The sequence below is a fragment of the Dipodomys spectabilis genome, unplaced genomic scaffold (genome assembly GCF_019054845.1).
Source record: "Dipodomys spectabilis isolate Male_0828 unplaced genomic scaffold, ASM1905484v1 ptg000422l, whole genome shotgun sequence".
Taxonomy (NCBI): domain Eukaryota; kingdom Metazoa; phylum Chordata; class Mammalia; order Rodentia; family Heteromyidae; genus Dipodomys; species Dipodomys spectabilis.
The window spans coordinates 1,359,081-1,380,040 of record NW_024871099.1 but is presented as its reverse complement, the minus strand read 5'-3'; the positions used below and the strand labels follow the sequence as shown (position 1 = coordinate 1,380,040).

At 52.3% G+C, this 20,960-nt stretch overlaps 1 protein-coding gene across 1 annotated transcript in view; it reads right to left on the bottom strand.

Moving 5' to 3' along the window:
* Positions 1-19,614, bottom strand: part of Vstm2b (V-set and transmembrane domain containing 2B) — a 38,203-nt gene extending 18,589 nt beyond the window's left edge. The window contains exons 1-5 of the mRNA XM_042667758.1: positions 19,548-19,614; positions 18,587-18,771; positions 17,385-17,414; positions 15,039-15,507; positions 5,116-5,182 (exon numbers count right to left, since the gene is read on the bottom strand). Of these exons, the coding sequence (XP_042523692.1) occupies positions 5,116-5,182; positions 15,039-15,507; positions 17,385-17,414; positions 18,587-18,771; positions 19,548-19,614 (818 nt within the window). The remainder of the gene's footprint in view (positions 1-5,115; positions 5,183-15,038; positions 15,508-17,384; positions 17,415-18,586; positions 18,772-19,547) is intronic.
* Positions 19,615-20,960: the final 1,346 nt, after the last annotated feature.

Sequence of the window (20,960 nt, the reverse complement as noted above, 5' to 3'; positions counted from 1 at the left end):
GGCCCCATAGTATGATTTTTGCTTTTCCAAAAAATTTGGATTTATTCATGATCGTGTCTGATATGGCAGAGAATAATAAAAAAAAAGAAATTCTTGTTGCAGGCCAAACAAACTTACCTGAGTCAGATGTGGTTTGTGAGAATGGTGTTTGGCCAAGGAATCTTAGGGTTGGAGATGGAGTGAGGTGTAAATTTTGCCTTGGGGACCAGAGATGGAAAAAGCCACTACTTTGCTTCTGTTTTAATATGAATCCCTGATCTTCTGCATTTCACCTCACAAAGTTGATTGATCCCTGCGCTGGTTTATTCTGTACTGTCCACCCCACAGAAAATTATTTTTTTTTCTTTCTAGTACCAGAGTTGGAACTCAGGGCTTTGCTGGGCTGGCTTGCTCAGCTGGTGCTCTACACTTGCACCATACCTCCAGAGCAGCTTTTGTCTGGTTATTTGGGAGATGGAGTCTCACAGACCTTTCTGCCTAGTTAGCTTTTGAACTTCAATTCTCTGTATCTCAGCCTCCTGAGTAGCTGAGATTATAGGCGTGAGCCACCAGTACCTGTCCATTTATTAATTTTTGATAAAGCTCTTTAGTAATTCATCTACTCAGTTGGAGAATCAAGATCTTCCCTTTTCTTTTCTGTTTTTTTTTTTTTGGTCCTGGACTGGGGCTTGAACTCAGTACCTCATGTTTTCACTTATCCACTGGTGCTCTACCAACTGAGCTGTGGCTAGAGCCCTGAGAATGAAAGATGTTGATAATTACCTTTATTTACCCGTGAGCCTCATCTCTTTGCCTTTTCATCTCCAGGTAACCATCACTATTGTACTATCCCCTTACTTCTTCTTTCCTAGTTGTACACGAGCACTGTTTTTCTTTTCTATTTTGCGTCAGTCCTGGAATTTGCCAGCATCCTGGCTTGGATGCTGCCCCTGAGCTCCTTTTTTTTGCTCAAGTTTAGAACTCTACCACTTGAGCTACAGTTCCATTTCTGGCTATTTTAAAAAAGTGATTAATTGGAGATAAGAGTTTCATGGACTTTCCTGCCTGGACTAGATTTGAACCAAGATCCTATCATCTCAGCTTCCTGAGTAGCTAGGATTACAGGTGTGAGCCACTTGTACCCAGCAGTTTTAAAAAGCATGTATGTGTGTATGTACGTATGTATCTACCTACCCACCCACCTATCACCTGCTTCCTCCCTATTATCTACTATCTGTCTGTTGATACTAATTCTTTCTTGTATTTAACTTCCATTTTTTTTGTTCTGTTTTAGCTTTTTTTTTTTTTTTGGCCATTATTGGGCTTGAACTCAGGGCCTGAGTGCTTTCAGGCTTTTTGGTAGTTAGTTGGAGATAAAAGTCTCACTAACTTCCCTGTCTGAGCTGGCTTTGAACCTTGATCCTCAGATCTCAGCCTCCTGAGTAGCTGGGATTTCAGGCTTGAGCCATCAACAGCTGGCTTTTTGTTTTTTTGAGACAGGGGCTCTCTGTGTAGTTCACGCTGACCTTGAACACACCATACTCCTGCCTCTGCCCCCTGAGCAGCAGATCTGTATGTTCTACTAAGCATCTTATTATTCACCTCTTTTTTTTTTTTTTAGGTGCCAGTTCTGGGGTTTGAACTCCAGGCCTGGGGGCTGTCCCTGAGCTCTTTTTGCTCAAGGCTAGTTCTCTACCTCTTGAGCCACAGTGACATTTCAAATTTTCTGGTGGTTAATTGGAGGTAAGAGTCTCTCGAGCTTTCCTGCCTGATCTGGCTTTGAACTTTGATCCATGCCTATTCAGGCTCCTGAGTAGGTAGGATTATAGATGTGAGCCACTGACACCTGCCTTATTTCTTTTTCAAAAATTAGGAGCAAGTAATAGATCTGAACTTGGCTTTTTTTCCCCCTGCTTGTCATTGACCAATGAGGCTTGGTGTAAAATCATGAATTCTCATACATGAAGTACATTTGTGGTGCTCTTCAGGTCTTTGTCATTTCGTAAGGGGTTACCTTGGGGGAAGCTTCCAGACTTTACCTCACGTTATGTTTGTTCCCATTCTGGGTGAGGCTCTTATGAAGGCCTTAGGCTTCTTTGTGTTTCTGGGGACTCCCAGGATACAAGGTATAGGGTTTTGTCTTGGGGCTTGGTGGGTAGCACTGGATCCTGGTTGGTGACTGCAGAGGCTCCAAGGGAGAGTGGTACCATCATGTGGAGATGAAGTATGTCCGGTTGGCTTCTGTTCCCCCAGGGGCTGAGTCATTCACACTGCTAGATTACTCACTGAAGCTGGACAGAAGTGTGTGTGTGTGTGTGTGTGTGTGTGTGTGTGTGTGTACACAGGGCAGGGCACATCAGCCACACCAACACCCCTTCTCCAGGAAAAACAAGGCTAAAGCTTTTGGGATGCTGGCAGAATGGACATCCATCATTGTCTGATGTGTGGGGAGATCCAGAATGCAAAAGCTAGGCAGAACCTGGCTGTGATGGCTCAAATTTGTGATCTCTAGCTACTTTTAGGAGGTGAAGATCCAGGGGATTGCAGTTCAAGGTCAGCCTGGACAGAAAGGAAGTTTGTGAGACTGCATGTTAACCAAGGGGCTGGGTTTAGGATAATAAGCCCAGCTATCCAGGCACAGGCTCATGGCTGTCATCCTAACTATTCAGGAGGCTGAGATCCAAGGATTGTGGTTTGAAGCCAGCCCAGGCAAGAAAGTCCATGAGACTCTTATCTCCAATTTAGTATAAAAAAAAAAAAAAAACCAACCAGAAGTACAGCTGTGTCTCAAGTGGTAGAGTACTAGCTTTAATCAACAAAGCTCAGGAACAGCGCCGAGGCCCTGAGTTCAAGCCCCAGGACTGGCAAAAAAAAGCAAAAACAATAATAGTGATAATCCTTTCAGACAGAATCCACTCTTCTAGCCACCAGGCAAAATGATTCTATTTACAGCGCAATTGGCACCAGTAAACAGATATGGAACAGGAGACAAGTTCACGTTTTCACCAGAAAGAAGTCTTGAGGTTTTTCTTTCCTGAAATATCCCAGGACATTAGCATCACTCTGGAGGCCAGGAAGGAGAGGCATTGTCTGTGTCGATGGGGTTGTCCAAATATATCCAGTCAATTAAATACTAAAGCAGTGAAGATAAGGCCAGGTTGTGTAGCGATTTCAAGCAGTCAGAGTTTAGCTGGTTATCGACGGTACAGGCCTAAACACCAGGGGCCAGCAGGATGCCATGACTCACGCCTGTAATCCTTGCTACTCAGGAGACTGAGATCTGAGGATCCAATTAAGCAGCAAAATGCTGGAAGAGGAGGTGTGGTTCAAGTGGTTGAGTGCCAATCTTGAGTAAAAAAGCTAAGATTGTGAGGCTGAGTCAAGCCTCAGTGTTGGTATAAAAACCAAAACTAACGGCCATGGTGTAGTCTATTTTGGAGTCTAACACCATTCTGTGATTAAACAGGAACCAGATGGTCAAGGGTTTGTCAGCCTTAAGCAGGAACCCAGAGACGCTGGCACAGATCTTGGGTGCATATCCTGTCCACAACCATGAGGGGGCGCCCTCATCCCTTACAGGGCTCACTTGTATAAACATCCTTCAAAGTTGTCCAGCAAACCAATTCCTCTTACAGGCGAGAATAAAAGATTTGTGTCCAAATGGTCGGAGAGAATGTTTGTGTAACATTTAAGGATATTTCAGATGTAAATTGAAGATTATAAAATGTATGGTTTTGTTTTGGCCAAATTTACAAGAATGTTTAAAAATATTCTTTAATACTTTCAACAGGGCTAAAATTATATGAATAGCATTTTAGGTATCAATAAAATACTGTGTGTTAAAGTTTGCAAAATTATTTTGTAATGTATGTGCTTTTAAATGCAATGGGATGTGAAATTATAAAGGTATTTTGTTGTTGTTAATAGAAACAAAAATATATAGTTACTTTGAAAAAAATTTTTTGAGTTCAAAGCTGGGCACTGGTGGCTCACACCTGTCATCCTAGCTACTCAAGAGGCTGAGATCAGAGGCCAAGGTTCAAAGCCACCCCAGCCAGGAAAGTCCATGACACTATTACCTCCAATGAACCACCAAAAAGCTGGAAGTGGAGGTGTGGCTCCAATGATAGAGCACCAGTCTTGCGCAAAAAAGCTAAAGGATAGTGCCCAGGCCTTGAGTTCAAGACCTACAAAAGTGTAGCTGGCGTCCAGAACAGGAAAGCTATGCTGGTGAGTGAATGTATGGAGCTCAAAAGGTTATTTCAAAGTTCTCTTTATTTATTCAACTGTTATTCAGCAATATACAATACAATTTATAAACAAGGGTCTGACCTTGTTTTAATCTTTATTGAAAAATAAATATTATTGACAGTGAATCTTAATTATGATGTCTTTTTTTAATCAAAATGTCTCCAATGAAATAATTTAATAATTAAAAAAGGGCCTTCCCACAAAGAAAATAGTAAATTAAAAAAATTCTAAACATAAGAATCTACTAAAAATATTTTGCTTTATCTGAAAGATGGTAACTCCAACATTTGTATGTATTATCCTAAAGTTTACCTCCACCACAGTTCGTGCACAAATGAAAATCTGGAGGGAAACTAGAAAAAAAAAAAACGATATTGGGCTGGGTAACTGGTGGTTCTAGCTACTCTGGATTAAGCCTACTGAGGATTGAGGTTCAAAGCCAGCCTGGGTAAGAAAGTGTGTGAAACAATTCTCTCCAATGAGCCAGCAAAGAGCCAGAAGTGGAGGTGTGGCTCAAGTGGTACAGAGTGATAGCCTTGAGTGGAAAAAAAAAACAGGGACAGCACCCAGGCCCTGAGTTCAAGCCCCAGCACTGGCTATTAAAAAAATAATAATAAATAAAAGAATAAAAAAAGAGACAGTGCAGTAGAGAAATTATTGAGCTCATGCATGATTGCATGGTCTCATTTCATCTTAGTTGAAAACTAGATTCATTATGGTAGGTATTCAGAAGTGGTGGGATTTCCCCCTCCCCTCAAAATAAAATAGGATTCCTCTGTCTCCTGCTTGGATTTCTTCATGCTTCTTCCAGTCCCTCGGAGTCCCCCTGGTGGCTCGGCTGCACAGGGCCGGCACAGGTCACGCCCGGGCCCTCAGGGGCCCCACAGAAGGCTCAGCAGGGCTAGCAGGGCCAGGGCCAGGCGCAGGTCTGCGGTATGGTGCGGGCCACTGCCTGCTGGGGACAGAAAACACACAGACAGGATTAATTCTGGATTCACCAAAACTTGCCAGGCGCAAGCGGACTTCCCCAGGCCTCTGGACCTCCGCATATGTATTGACAGGGCGTCCTTTCACTTTTAGTGTTTGTGTTCATCCCGGGATTTGAACGCAGGGCCTGGATGCTGTCCATGAGCTCTTTTGCTCAAGGATAGCACTCTACCACTTTGAGCCACAGCTCCACTGCCGGGTTTCTGGAGGGGCTCATTGGCGATGAGTCTCACGGACTTTCCTGCCCAGGCTGGTTTTGAACCTCCATCCTCAGATCTCAGCCTCCCGAGCAGCTAGGATGACAGGTGTGAGCCACTGGCTCACCGGCTCTGCTGCTGCTTGTTCTTTTTTATTTATTTATTTGTTTTTTATTTTTTTTTGGCCTGGCAATTGCTACCAAGCACCAGCACTTAATCAAGAAACTCAGAGAAAGAGTAAAGATGTGGAAGTGACACTATGGTTCAAGTGGTAGAGCACTAGCCTTGAGCTGAAGAGCTGAGGGACAGTGCCCAGGCCCAGAGTTCAAACCCCACGACCAACCCCCCCCCCAAAAAAAAAAAAATAAGAGAAATTTCAGAGTGTAAAGGTGTAACTCCTCCGAATGACGAAGGAACTATTTTAACAAAATGAATACCAGGAAGCAGATACAGATTCCCCTGCAGGGGTGGGGTGGGGGATGGAGGGAGGGTGAGGGGATACAGTCCTCACCTTCAACGTACATTAGGTAAAAATGGAACTATGTAGGGATGGGATGGGGAGGGAGGGGACAATGATGGAAGGGGTGACACTGACCAAGATGCATTGCACTTACTTAAAATATAAGTAAATCAATATTGAAAAAAGTAAACAAGAGATCTTTTTTTTTTTAAAGTTTTAAATTTTTTTAAAAAAGAAAAAGCTGGGTGCTGGTGGCTCATACTTGATGCTTGTCCTTCTAGCTGCTCAGGAGGAGGCTGAGAGCTGAGGATCATGGTTCAAGGCTAGCCCAAGCAAGAGACTTTTATCTCCAAAAGCTGGAAGCAGAGGTATGGCTCAAGTGGTAGAACCCTATCCTTAAGAGAAAAAGCTAAAGGGCAGAGCCCAGGCCCAGGCCCAACATAGGGATGGGGGGGGGGGAGGGGAGAGAAAGAGAGAAAAGAAAGAAAAAAAGAAAAGAGTATGTGTCAGATGTCTGGGGCTGGGAAACCTTCGCTCTGTGGAAAGGATTGGACAGGAGCTAATTTGCTGTATGCTCCTCGTTCATTCATTCATACGCTCATTCACTTAATTACGTGCTGGTGCTCCTTAGTTACTTACACATTTACTTATTTAATGCTGGTACTGGGGCTTGAACTTAGGGCCTCACATTCTTCTTGGCCTTTTCACTCAAGGCTGGTACTCGCCTATTTAAGCCACAGCTTCTGGCTTTTTGTTGGTTCAGGGGAGAAAAATGTCTCATGGATTTTCCTGCCTGGGCTGGCTTTGAACCCAGATCCTCCAGATCTCTGCTTCCTGAGTAGCTAGGCATGAACCACTGGCACCCAGCTATCTGCCCCGCCTTTTTTCTCCAGTCCTGGGGCTTGAACTCAGGGCCTGGGCACTGTCCCTGAGTTTCTTTTTGCTCAAGGCTAGCACTCTACCACTTGAACCACAGCACCATGTATGGCCTTTTCTACTTATGTGGTACTGAGGAATTGAACCCAGGGCTTCATGCATGCTAGGCAAGTACTCCTAGCCTGGGGGGAGGGAGGAGATGAAGACAGGTTGGAGACATGAAGATAGGTTGGAGCATGCTAGAGACACCTGCACACTGAGTCTGAAGGATTCATTCATTCATTATGTTTGATTGATTGATTGATTGACAGGGTGTTGCTATGTTATCCATAGTCTCCCAAATGCTGATATTACAGGTACGATCTACCATGCCCAGCAAGACGTTCTCAGTTAAAAAAGAAAAGAAAAAGCTAGCTAACTAGGCGCTGGTGGCTCCTACCTGTCATCCTAGCTACTGAGGAGGCTGAGATCTGGAGGATCGTGGCTTGAAGCCAGTCTGGGCAGGAAAATCTGAGAGACTATCTTCAATTAACTACAAAAAAAAATCTGAAAGTGGAGCTGTGGCTCAAGTGGTAGAGCACCAGCCTTGAGCAAAAAAACCAAAAGACACCATCCAGGTCCTGAGTTCAAGCCCTACTAGTACCAGCACAAAACAAACCCAACAAGTGAAGAATCCTTTTGATCTGACCAAGTATGGAGGCTCCTTCTGTCCCGAGGAGTCAGTGAGCAAGAGGATTGAGATTTGAGGCCAGCCTGGGCTGAATGTTAGCAAGATCTTAGCTTAGACTATAATAAAACAAAATCAGTTTGACTCCTAAAGGAAAAAGAAGAAACTAGAATCTACTCCTGGCAATATTATATTCATCAACTTTATCCCATTTAATCCTTACAATAATTCTGCTATTGGCATTCTACTGGACCACATAAATGTATTGTTTTGCAGGTTGCTATGAGCCCAAAATTAAATATGGTCCAAAAAAATGCTGCTATCACTAAAACAGAAATTTAATCTCAAGCAAGACCCTATCTTATGCTGGACATGGTTGTGTGCATCTGCAATCCCAGCTATGCAAGACGCATATTGTCAGTAGCAGCTGTGCTTGGCAAACAGCAAAACAAAAAACCAAAAAGATCCAGATATACTAAAGAGCCATCCTCTGTGCCTTCAGCAGCATTTAGAGGAGAATCATCACAATAAAAGTCGCTTTACAGGGATAGACATTTCCCTGGCTTAGAGCAAACCGTCCTCCTGTGGGCTGCAGAGAGATGACGGGCCTGGGCTCAGCAGAGGAAGGGGCTTTCTGTCCTCTGAGCAATGCAGATCAGCCTTGGAGAGTCTTTATTTTATTTTATGCCAGTCCTGGGGCTTGAATTCAGGGCCTGGCTTGCTGTCCCTTAGCTTTTTTGCACAAGGCTGGTGCTCTACTACTTGAGTTGCACCTCCATTTGTGGCTTTGTGGTTGGTTAATTGGAGACAAGAGTCTCTTGGACTTATCTACCAGGGCTGGCTTCGAACTACTATTCTCAGATCTCAGCCTCCTCAGTAGCTGTGATTACTGGTATGAGCACTGACACCTGGCATGCTGGATGTTTTAAAATGCTTCATTGACTAAATGTTTCATTGCTAAGCAGTCTTTCCCCAGGGAATCCCTGGACCTTTGAGCATGGGCAAGAAGATGAATCAGAGGGGTGGCGGGGGGGGGGGGGTGGTGGAATAAAGTTTCTGAAATGGTTAGTGTGGAGTCATACTGTTATTGTTGTTGTTGTTGGTCATGGGTCTTGAACTCAGGACCTGGGCACTGTCCCTGGGCTTTTATTGCTCAAGGCTAGTGCTCTACCACTTTGAGCCACAGCTCTACTTCCGGTTTTCTGGTGGTTCATCGGACATAAGAGTCTCACAGGGACTTTTCAGCCCAGCTGGCTTTGAACTAAGAGCCTCAGATCTCAGCCTCCTGAGTAGCTGAGATGGCAGGTGTGAGCCACCAGTGTCTGGCTGGAATCTTATTTTTGAGTTAAGACCCAAAGAAACTCCATAAAGAAACTGTATTACATGAGAACCAACATTAGCCAGTCCAAACTGGCTGGAACTAAACCCTTGCCCGGAGGAGGCCAACAGAGCACACATCTTTCTGGAATGTTCCAGCTTGAGAGGTGCACTGATTTTTCCTTGAAGCATCTCTCTCCCTAAGGGGACAAACGTATGTCAGCATTCATCATAAACAGGTAGGAGTAAGCAGTTATAGAGTTTGGAATAAGAGCTGAAACTTTCCTGTGGCCCCAGAGAAGACAAAGCAAAGGCGGCACTGGTAGCTCATGCCTGTCATCCTGGCTACTCAGGCTAAGATCTGAGGATCATGGTTCAAAGCTAACCCTGGCAGGAAAGTTCCTAAGACTCTTACCTCTAATAAACTAGCAAAAAGCTAGAAATGAAGGCTTGGCCCAAGTGGTAGAGTACCAGCCTTGAGTGAAAAAGCTAAAGGAGAATGCACAGGTCCTGAATTCAAGTTCTGGTACTGGCACCCCAAACAAACAAACAAAAAGCAAAAAACCACAGAAAGCAAGTATGGTATTACAGTGCACTGCACTGCAGATCAGCTATCTGAGGGTCTATTTTGGGATTCACGGGTGCTGAGAGAAAATGGCTGTACAGGACAGCCACTGCTCATGCAACGATGGACAAAAACCATTCCATTTGGTTATTCAGGGCTCCCAGGATTGACACCCGTCACGGACACCTTCCCAGGTGTCTCCCACAGGCTTGCAATCCACAGAAAGCCTGCTCTGGATGAGCCACAGGCCACACGCTCCTGTCATCTGAGTCCCGCTCATGCAAGTTGAAGCCGGGCTCCAGGGCAACCTGACTTGTAGCTGATAATCTCTACTCCCTACAAACTCCTTAATTTCCCCCTTCTCTAAAGCCACATTCTCTCTTCTCTGGGACACTCTTTTGCCAGATTTCCTCCCTCCCTCCTTCTCTCTTCCTTCCTTCCTTCTTTTTTTCCTTCCTTCCTTCTTTTTTGTGTCAGCACTGGGACTTGGATTCAAGGCCTGAGTGCTGTCCCTTAGTTCCCCCCCCCCTCCACCACTGGTGCTTTACCACTTGAGCCACATCTCTAACGCCCAGCTTTTTGCTGGTTCATTGGAGATAAGAGTCTTGGGTACTTTCCTGTCTATGCTGGCTATCTTGATCCTCCAGATTTCAGTCTCCTATGGAGCTGGGATTATAGGTGTGAGACACCAGGTGATACCTGTTTGTTTTCTCCTTGAAGATGAACCTCAGGTCACAACAGAGCTTCGGGGAAGAAGAGATTGTTTATTTAAGTTGACTTTTTTTTTTTTTTGGTACCAGTCCCGGGCTTGAACTTAGGGCCTGGGCGCTGTCCTTGAGATTTTATGCTCAAGGCTAATGCTCTGCCACTTGAGCCACAGCTCCACTTCCAGCTAGAGATAAGAGTCTCATGGACTTTCCTACCCAGGCTAGCTTCAAACCTCCATCCTCAGATTTTAGCCTCCCAAGTAGCTAGGATGACAGGCATGAGTCACCAGCGCTGGACTGTAAGTGCTTTTGATCCAGGGCCTCTGACTTTGCTGTCTATAGTAAGAGACTCATTCTGTGCCACTGGGTTTCTAGGGCCACACTGCCACCGTTTCTGTCAGCCCTGTCGTCCACCTGGGCCATAAGCTGAGAGGCAGTGAACAGCTTCACTGTGTCTGTGGCCCCCATTGGTCAGGGTTTACGGTTACCGTGGCAACATTCAAGGATACTTCCTCTCCCTGTGACGGCGCCCCGCCCATCCATGGCCTTGGCTGTCTTCTCATTATTAATTGAAATGTGGAAAGCCAGGAGTCTTCTTTGTGGGCACCAGAGAGCAAACTGCCACAGCCAATCAGCATCCTGAAAGGGCCAGGACACCTCTCCTAGGACTCCGAGTCCTGAGGCTAATTAGAAGTTCACACATCACAATCTGATCCTGAGATTCACACAGCGGTCCGGACCTCTCACCCCCGCACACTAGCTTTCCAGATTCCAGACTGTCCTCTTCAGCCATGTTCATCCCCACTGCGGCGCCTCTCCATTGTCTGTCTGGAAGGCATTATTCATTCTCCTCCCACCTCATCTCTGGGTCTGGAACCAGCAAACTAATGTGTTTATGACAAAATGGGGTCACTGTTCAGATTAGTGAAGAGCCACTTTTTACGGAATGTGGCAAAATCCAGGCAGTGTCCCGTGCTAGCTTGGGGCTGCCAGTGAGACCCAGCTTTATTTAATTTGTGTGCCTGGCCTGAGGTTGGCACTCACATCTTTCATGTATTGTCCCTTAGCTTTGGTGTGCTCAAGGCTGGTGCTCTACCACCTGAGCCATACCTCCACTTCCAGCTTTTTGCTGGTTAATTGGAGATAAGATTCATACAGATGGGTTTTTTTTGGGGGGGGGAGGGGAAGGTAGATGGGGCAGAGCTGGGTTTGAACTGCAATCCTCATCTTTTAGTCTCTTCAGTAGTTGGGATTCCTGGCATGAGACACCGGTGCCTGGCCTATGAATATTTTTAAGCACAAATACCAAAAACATCCTTTGACAAATGAGATGCGAGGAGGAATGAGCCTTTTGCATATAGATTGTGAGTCTAAATTTTCCTGCCCTTACCTAGTAACTCCTTTAGCAAACCAGAGACCTAAACTCCTTCTAGAAGCAACTGGTTAACAGGGACAATGAGGACCAGTGGTCTGGGGAAGTCACTAATCTGAAAGATCCAGAGTGTCTCATAGCCCATTCCAGCGGCATTGCTCCAGCAGACTAGGAGGAGTCTAACTTGTTTTTCTTTCTTCCTTTTTTGTCAGTCATGGGGCTTGAACTCAGGGCCTGGGTGTGTCTCTGAGTCCTGTTACTCAAGACTAGTGCTCTACCACTTTAAGCCACAGCCCCACTTCCGGTTTTGTGGTGGTTTATTGGAGAAAAGAGTCTTACAGACTTTCCTGCCCAAGTTGGCTTTGAATCGCCATCTTCAGATCTCAGCCTCTCGAGTAGCTAGGACTACAGGAGTGAGCCACTGGTGCCTAGCAAGACTCCATATCTGTAAGGATATGGAGCCACTGCTCTGGAAACTAAATGGTTGAGAATCCAAACTTATTCAAGTCCCTCTGGGCAGCGCAGCGACCGGAGACCCCGCTGCCATGCAAACACAGGCGAAGTCGCCGACTCTGGTCAGAAGGAGATGGAGATTTCGGAAGGAATGAGCTCCTGCCGGCGTGTGGCCCAATCAATGTCATCTGTACAGATCTCTTTCCTATGGCCCTTCCTTAATCAAATGAGCGCTGACTCCATGCTGATGGCTCTTCTTGGTATTTGTGTTTGTGTGTGTGTGCACACGTGCTGGAACTGGGGTTTGAATTCAGGACCTAGATGTCTGTCTCTGAGCTTTTTCACTCAAGGCTGGTGCTCTATCATTTGAGCCACAGCTCCGCTTCTGGCTTTTTGTTGGTGTCCTGGAGATCAGTCTCACAGACTTTCCTGGAAAGGCTGGCTTCTTTCTCACAGTAATCTCAGATTTCAGACCTCTGAGTACCTGGGATTACAGGTGTGAACTCCTAGCATGATGACCTCTGTTTCCTGCTTTGTCCTTCTGTTCAGGCTCGGGGGACATCAGGGCAGGATACGAGTTTACTGAGGCCCAAAGGAGATAGGGTAGAAAGGCCTTCTCCCTGACCAGCATTAATTAATTAGCCCAATCACTGTATAAGTCAATAAACACCTGCCTGGAGGTGGTGAAGAACCCCCACTGAGGTTCTTATGCCTCTTCCACGGTATAGAGAGGATTCTGGGAAGCAATTGCCAAGACAACGAGTACCTCTCCCAAAGACCCTAACCTCTGTGTTGGGTCATGTCCTGGCCTGGCCTAGTCTAGGGAATGAGAGCAGCTCTTAGGGTTTGAACTCAGAGCCTGGGTACGGTCCCTGAACTTTTGTGCTCCAGGCTAGTGCATTGGAGATAAGAGTCTCCCAGACTTTCCTTCCCTAGGCTGGCTTCAAATGACAAATCTCAGCCTCCTGAATAGCTAGGATGATGGATATCTGGCTTTAGAAGTCATCTTTTCTACACCTGTTTGCTTTTTTCTTTTTTTTTTTTTAAATGGGTACTGGGATTTGAACTCAGAGCCTGGTATTTGTTGACAGGTGCTCTACTACTTGAACCCCATCTTCAGCTCTTTTTACTTTAGGTTATTTTCTAGATCGGGTCTTTCACTTTGGCCTGTGGCTAGCCTCAGGCGGCCATCCTCTAGCTCTTCCCCTCAGGAGTGGCTGGGATTAGAGGTGTGAGCTACCACATTTTCTCTCCACCTTTGTCATTTTTGCCATCAGCTTTTCTCGGACAGATGTGATGACAAAATGGTTGGAGTGACTTTATTTGTCTTCAGTTTCCCAAGAAAGATGCATCTTTAGGAAAGGAACTGATTCATACATTGTGCAGCCTCTTCTTTATTTTATTATGTTCCCCCCCCCCCCCCCCAAGGACTCTAGGGGCCACTTACGGAAGCTACTAGAATCCCTGTCAGCCTGGGTCCCTGAATAACTTCATGGACCCCACTTTTCCACTCAGGCAGGATTGGATGCAAAGGAGAAAGTAAAAAAAAAAAAAAAGCCATGTGTTGACTCATGGACATTTGGGTTTTTCACAGCAGTTAGTGTTAGCTTAAAGTGTCCATTTCCATGGGCTGGGGAAATGTCCTGAGGTTTTTCGCAGATAAAGACAAGGCTAGCAGGACACTGGTGGCTGGAGCTTGTTATCTCTGGTACTCAGGGGGCTGAGATCTGAGGATTATGGTTCAAAGCCTTTGGGAACAGTAAAGTCTGTGAGATGCTTATCTCCCAATTCACTAAGAGGCCTGGGGGCTCCAAGGGGTAGAGCTCTAGCCTTGAGCAAAAAAAGCTCAGCAACAGTGTCCAGGCCCCAAGTTCAAGCCCCATGACCTCCAAAACAAGACAGGTCCACCAGATCAAGCCTGAGACAGAGGTGGCTCCTCCTATGAGAAATGACTCACAGGGACTGGCGTTCACAACAGTGCCAGGGCTGAGGGAGCGGCGGGGAGACGGGGTAAGGTGGGGACATGAAGTCTGCGGTGTCAGTTCAGCAGTGGAGGGGAAGAGCCCGTGGCCCGGGTGGGCAGCAGGTGGCCACACTGGGAATACTGTCTTGGTGACAGGACCAGGGCCACAGCCCAGCTGGGGAATGCATCCAGGGGCCATCCCAGCTTGCTTTCCAGCACTGGAACCCGGGTGGGGTTTGGCATCCTTGGAAGTCTGAGCACAAGCAGCGAGCCACCTGGCTGGAGATCAGACTCTCAGCACTAGAGGAAAGCCCACCTCTGAGGCCTGCTGTGGAGTGGGGAGGAAGGCGGAGGCTTTGGAGGAAGGGCGCATGGAGAAGCAGCTGAGAGTCACCAGAACCATCCTGTCCTGGCTGACAGCCTCAGGCACATGGTCCCTGCTGTCCCTTCCCTCCCTCCCTCCCTCCTTCCCTTCCTTCCTTCCTTCCTTCCTTCCTTCCTTCCTTCCTTCCTTCCTTCCTTCCTTCCCATCAGGCCTCTGTCCCTTAAGCTTTTTTGATCAAGGCTGGCGCTCTACTACTTGAGTCACAACTCCTGAATTTCAGGCTTTTTGGTAGACCACTGGAGATAAGAGCCTCATGGACTCTCCTGCCCAGGCTGGCTTCGATCCATGAGCCTCCTGAGTGGCTGGGATTACAGGTATGAACCACTGGTGCTCAGGACTGACAATGGGTAGGGTCCCTCCAGGGCGGCAGAGGAACCAGAGCAACCATTTATACCAGGCCCATAGCAGTCCCCTGGGACCATTCTGCACGCAGGCAAAGAGGACAGAGAATACACAACCAGGCAGTCTCCACATCATCTAGAACGTTCCATTCTGCGCAGCCCACTGGCTTAGCGACACATCCATTCTCTCCAACTCTTCTTCCTCTCACCCTGGTGCTAGAATACCACTTGGAGAATGTCCCCTCTCCAGTCTTAGGGGTCAGAAGCAAGCCACAACCCCTCAGTTTCCAACACTCCAAACCCAAGGGTCCTAACTTGCATGCCAGCCAGACCCCAGCCTCCGCAGGGTACAAGCTCCAAGAACCGACCGTAAGACTCCTGAGCACACAGGCACAGCAGCTGAAAAACCGGTATTCCAGGCATCCCCAACACCATACTGCCAGATGGCCAGATTGGATCGTGTCCCCCAATCCCAATATCCCTGCCGCCGCCGCCGCCGCTGGGCCACCATCCCTTACCAGAGCCATGTCTCTGTCGCCGGAGGACTGCCTGGCCAGGTGATGGGGATGCTGATGAGGAAGCAGCCGCAGCTGCAGCCACGGTCGTAGTGGAGGTGGCTGTGTGGGTGGTGGAGGCTGCGGCCTGGGGGACACCGGGGCTCCCGGGAGGCGGCAGGCTCTGGTCCTGGCTGCGGCCGGGCTCGGAGGTGGCGGGGGCCGCGGGGCTGGCCGCGTGGCCGGCGTGGACGGCGCTGGGCGGCCCGTGGCGGCGGGGCCCGCTGCTCTGAATGTGGGACACGGCCTCGGCCGCCTGCATGTCGGGCGGCGCGAAGCGCGACAGCACGCGCAGCAGCGCCCGGGCCTGGTGCTCGCGCGTGTCCGCGTCGCTGTAGTCCGACACGCGGCACTCGTACACGCCCTCGTCCTGCGGGCGCACGGCCGACAGGCGCAGCCGGTGCGAGATGTCGTTGCCCTGGACTCGAACCGTCTGCGAGAGAGGGAGGGGGGGGGTGGTGTCCAGCCTGTCCTCTGCCCACCCCACCCGTGCCCCAGTCCCTCCTGCACCCCGGGACCTCCCTGACCCCCCTCCACCCTGGGGCCCCTGACTCTGGCCTGTCATCTCAGGAGGCTGAGATCTGAGGATCGCGGTTCAAGGCCAGCCTGAGCAGGAAAAGTCCATGAGACTCCTAGCACCAGTAACCCCTCAGCTATCCGGGTTTCAGAGGATCTTCCCAGCGTCCTCTCCACAATGGACACCTTCCCTCCTCCTCTGTTCTTCCTTACCTTTGTGGAAGGCCTTCTTGACCCTCAACTACCCACCCCTCCTGCACCTGTGCTGCTGGCCCTGGGGCTGGAGCTCAGGGGCGCTGTCCCTGAGCTGCTTTTGCTCTACCCCTGGGGCCGCAGCCCTGCTTCTGGCTTTTTTTTGGGGGGGGGGGAGGTGGGGTGGTTAAATGAAGATAAGAATCTCATGAACTTTCCTGCCTGGGCTGGCTTCAAACCACCAGTAGCTGGGATTACAGGGCCATAGGGACCTGGTGTTCAAGGCTTTTTAATCTAGAATGGGGGAGGGGGGTAGAATGGGGAGGGAAAGTGAGGGAAAACTGCTTCCCCCCCCCCCCTTTTCACAGCTAGCTCTCCCCTCCCAGAAAGAAAGGGAGGCTGCCACACCCCTCCTGAGGATCCTACCAGGTTTCAGTTGCTTGAATGCCAACACAAAGGCCCTCTTCTGCCTCAGACTCCAGCTGAGTCATTCAGAAGGACACAGCAAAGCCCCCAGGGAGGCCTGGGGGCCACATTGACTCACACTACAAGGCCTGACATTTCTTTCTTTTTGTCATGTGGTCTGAACTCTGGGCCTGGGCGCTGTCCCTCAGCTCTTCAGCGCAAGGCTAGCACTCTACCACTTGAGCCACAGCGCCACTTCCAGCTTTTTCTGCTTATGTGGAGCTGAGGAATCAAACCCAGGGCCTCATGCATGCAAGGTAAGCGCTGTACCACTGAGCCACCTTCCCAGCCCCAAGGCCTGCCATTTCTGATGGGCTCCCTCGCTCCTCCCACAGCTGGGAAAGCTTGACAATCCTCTCCCCTCCCTTTTCATTACCAGTCTTAGGTCTTGAACTCACGGCCTGGGTGCTGTCCTGGACACTCTCTGTGCTCAAGGCTACCACTCTATCACTTGAGCCACAGCACCTCCTCCAGCTTTTTCTGTGATTCATGGGATTCAAGAGTCTGGACTTTTCCTGCCCAGGACAGCTGGCTTTGAACCATGATCCTCCTGAGTAGCTGGGATGACAGGTGTGAGCTACTGACAGCATCCTCAGTTTGAGTTTTCAGGGACTGCTTCTACCCCAGCTCAATGCCACTGGGGGACAAGTGCCCCTGTATGAGTCTATTACAGGGCATTCCTGCCTGAGCAAAGGGGCAGACAGTGCCCTCAAAGTGGAGTGCATGTGCTGGGGGGGCAGATGCAGTAAAGAAGGTGGAGTCTGTCTGTGGGGGGGGGGGGTGTCATCGCCCAGGCCAAGGCCCAGGCCCAGGCCCAGGCCAGGGGAGTGAAAGGGGTGCCCTGGGGCCGGAGCACTTCCAAAATAAGAGTCTTTTCTTTTTTTTTTTTAAACAGGGAGCAGTGAGCTGATGGGGGGGATAGTAGGGGAGGGGCGGCTTGGGACTCTTCCTGATTAGATCAAATGTATTAGGCGACAGATGGATCCCAGCTGAGGTCAAACAGCGGGGAATGCCCAGGTGGAGGGCGCCTGTGCCCCTACACCGCGGCAGAGGCTTTTTCTAAAAGGGAAAAGAAACTGTGGGGATCCACACAGCCAGGAGGGGTCTCCCACGGCCCACGCTGGGCTCCACACTTACACTGATTTTAGTTGCATCCTTATTTGTTACCTAAATGCAGAGAGAGAGAGAGGGAGGGAGAGAGGGGGAGGAGAGAGAGAGGGGGAGGGAGGGAGGGAGAGGGAGAGAGAGAAATATGAATTAGACTTGTGGCATTCAGGCATGGGGAATTCTCAGTCTCTAATGGTTTGTTGACAGCGCTGGGACCCAAAAATGCCTTGGGGTGTGTGGTGGTGTGAAGGGCACAAAATATCAGGATTTCCAGTGATCTACCCAGGAACTAAAAAGCAGGTGTTTAACCTGCTTGCCTTAGCTTGTGGACAACTGAAGGCTGGATAGAGAAAAGCACGCTCCCCCCCCCCCCCCAACTTTGGAATTGCCAAAAAACTAGATAGCGGGTTTAAGTCTCTAGAGATACAGATTATAAGCAGTAACTTTGGGTAGAGCTCAGAGATCAACATAGGGGTGTGTGTGTGTATGTAGTCAGACTGGGGGTGGGGGTGGGGGGTGGCTTCTGACCTTTGCGCCCCCCCCCCAACCATGGTTCTGCACTGGTGCTTACAGCGCTGCCCAGAAGAGCTTAACTGGGCTGGCTATGGGCCCTGGGGGGGGGGGAACCTCAAAGTGACCCAGGGCAGGGAGGGCTTGGTGGGAGGGCCCACAGCTAGCAAGCAAGCAAGCAGCAAAGAGCAGGAACATTCCATGATATAGCCTTTATCTCTCTTTTTTTTTTTTGGTGCCCGTCCCGGGGCTTGATCTCAGGGCCTGGAGAGCTGTCCCTGAGTTTCGGTGCCCAAGGCTGGTGTTCTACTTGGAGCCCCAGCTCCACTTCTGGCTGGCTGTTGCCAGCCGTTCCTGTGGGGGCTGGCTGGCTTCGAACCGGGATTCTCAGCTCTCAGCCTCCTGAATAGCTGGGAGGAAAGGCCAGAGCTGGCAGGTAGCTTCTTTAATGTCAGAGGCAGGGCATGAATGAGGGAGCTGTGGGAGACTGCGGGAGACTGTCCACCAGCGGCCGGCCGGACGCAGAGCTAACAGGGCTCCGTGGGAGGGCATAGGGTCGTGGGTCGGCTGCAGGGCGGGGTGATGCTGAGTCCCGGGGGTCCCCGAAGCCCTGCCGCGCCCCCCGCGTCCAGCCCGGATCCCCGCGGCCCCCTGCGTCCAGCCCGCGCTCGGGGCGCGTCCAGCCCGCGCTGCGGGCGCCCAGGCCCCGGCCGGCCGGTTACCTTGCTCCGGGCGCCGGGCGCGCTCAGGACCAGCTCGGGCAACAGCTCCCGGGGCGCCGCCTTGACGAACCACCACTGGATCTCCAGGGAGTACGACGTGGCGCCCCGGGCCCGGAAGGCGCACGGCATCTCGATGTCCTCGCCTTCCTGCACCGTCACATCTTTGGGGACCTCGGTGAAGGTAGCTGGGGGGTGGCAGGGCGAGGGAGAGGCAGAGAGAGGGGGAGAGACACAGAGACAGAGCCACACGAGAGAGGGCAGAGCGAGAGAGGCAAGGAGGGAGAGACGGACAGACAGAGAGACAGACAGATAAGAGACAGAGACAGAGCCACCCAAGAGAGGGCAGAGCGAGAGCGAGGAAAGGAGGGAGAGACGGAGAGACAGACAGAGAGAAACAGAGACAGACAGAGAGAGAGACAGACAGACAGACAAGAGATAGAGGCAGAGCCACCCAAGAGAGGGCAGAGCGAGAGGGAGGGAGGCCGGGAGGGAGGGGAGAGGCGTGACCATTCATAGGGCATAAGGGCGTGTGTGCGGGGGGGGGGTGCTGGGCAGCCCCCCAGGGCGGCGGGGTCCCCGCTGGCCGCCGGCCTGGCGCTGGCCCGAGGCGCCGGTAAAGTTCAGTGTGGAGCTGCGGGGCGGCCGCGGGGCCCCGGCCGCCGGGCTGGGGTTGGCGCGGGGCTGGGGCTCGGATCTCCGGCGTTCCCGGTACCCAGGGTCCCCACGGCCAGAGGCAGATTGGGGCTCACACAACTCCTGCTCCCCCTGGAACCGGCACCCCACACTGGAACCCCACTGCGGAGGCGCCGCCCCCCACCCCAACCTCCGGGCTCGGGGCTGCACCCCAGGAGCGCAGGAGGCCGTGGATCCTCCGCTCTGTCCTCCGGGGCCGGGGCTGCACCCCACCCCACCCCGGGACCCCCCCGTCCCCGGCCCGGGGCCGCGAAGTTCCCGCGCTTACCGTCGGCCACCACGAGCAGCAGGGCGTGCAGGCATCCCAGGGCGCCCAGCCGGCCCCGCGGGTCCATCTCCCGCCCGGGGAGGAGGCGCGGGTCGCAGCTCGGGCTCCGCGGGACCGGCTCCGGCTCCGGCTGCGGCTCGGGCTAGGACGCCTCGAAGCCGGCCATGGCCCCCGCCAGGCACCGAGCAGCCCCGGGTCCACCACGACTCCGGCGGCGGCGGCGGCGGCGGCGACGCGCGGGGCGCGGTGCCCGGGTGAGGAGAGGCGGCGGCGGCGGCGGGGTCCCGGGTTCGGGGCCGGGCGATCGGCGAGGGGGGGAGGGGGTGTCCCTCGGCCGGGTGGCTCGGCACGCGGGGCCGGGGCCGGGCGTTCAGGCGTTCCCCGGGGCACCGGGCGGAGGCCGGGGCGCGCCGGGACCCGTCAGCATCTCGGGGTGAAGGAGGAGCGGAGGCTGCGCGCGCGCCGGGGAGCCGCGAAGCGGCGGCTCCGTTCGGGGTGTGTGTGCTGCCGACGAGCCGCGGCCTCCCCCCCACACCGGCCCCGGCCCGGCTCCCGGTCCTCCGGGTCGTCGTGCTCGCCTGTTGGCGCCGCCCCCGTGGACTTTTCTCCGCCGGATTCTCTCCGCAAGGCGAGTGGGCGCTCGGCCGTGGTGCGCAGACCTGGCGTCCCGGTCCCAGCGCAGCCGCGTGGGGGACCCAGCGCCGGGGCGGGGCGGGGGAGGGGGAGGGGGAGGGCGGAGGGAGGGGCGGGGGGTGGTCAGCGGTGTGGCGCCGCCCTCCGCCCTCCTCCCCGCCCCTCCCTCCGCGGGGGGTCGCTCGGAGGGGTCTCCCCATCCCTTAATTCCTCGGGCTTTGGAGCTGACCCCCACCCCACCCCTGCTTGGCGGGAGGATGCCCCCCCCGGCTTCCTCTTGGGGTGTCAGCCCCCCCTCCTTAGCCCTTTCCACCCCCCTCCCCTCCCCAGGCCTCAACTCCTTACCCCGGCTTGGGCCGGGAGCGGTGGCACTTTCTGGCCGGGGCCTGGGCCGCGCCGGGCTGGGTGGAGGGCGGGTGGGCCCGGGGAGGGGAGGGGGGGTAGGCCCGGGGCAGAGGGGCGGAGCGCGGTGCGGGCCCGGGGCGGCGGAGGCGGGCGGCGGGCGGCGTCCGCGGCGTCCGCAGTGCGAGCGAGCGATCGGGCGAGCGGGGAAGTGTGCGCACGGCGCGCGGCCCGCGGGGCCCGCGGTGCGGCCGCGGCGGCGGGCCGGGGGGCGGGGAGGCCGGGCGCGGCGCGGGGGCCCCCTCCCGACCGGGGCGAGGTTGCGACCCCTCGCCGCCCCCTCCTCTGACGTGCTCCCCGTTTTTTTGGGGGGGGGATCCTCGAAGGTGGCCAAGCGGCGCGGGGGCCGGGGGCGTGCGTGGCACCGCTCATCCCCCG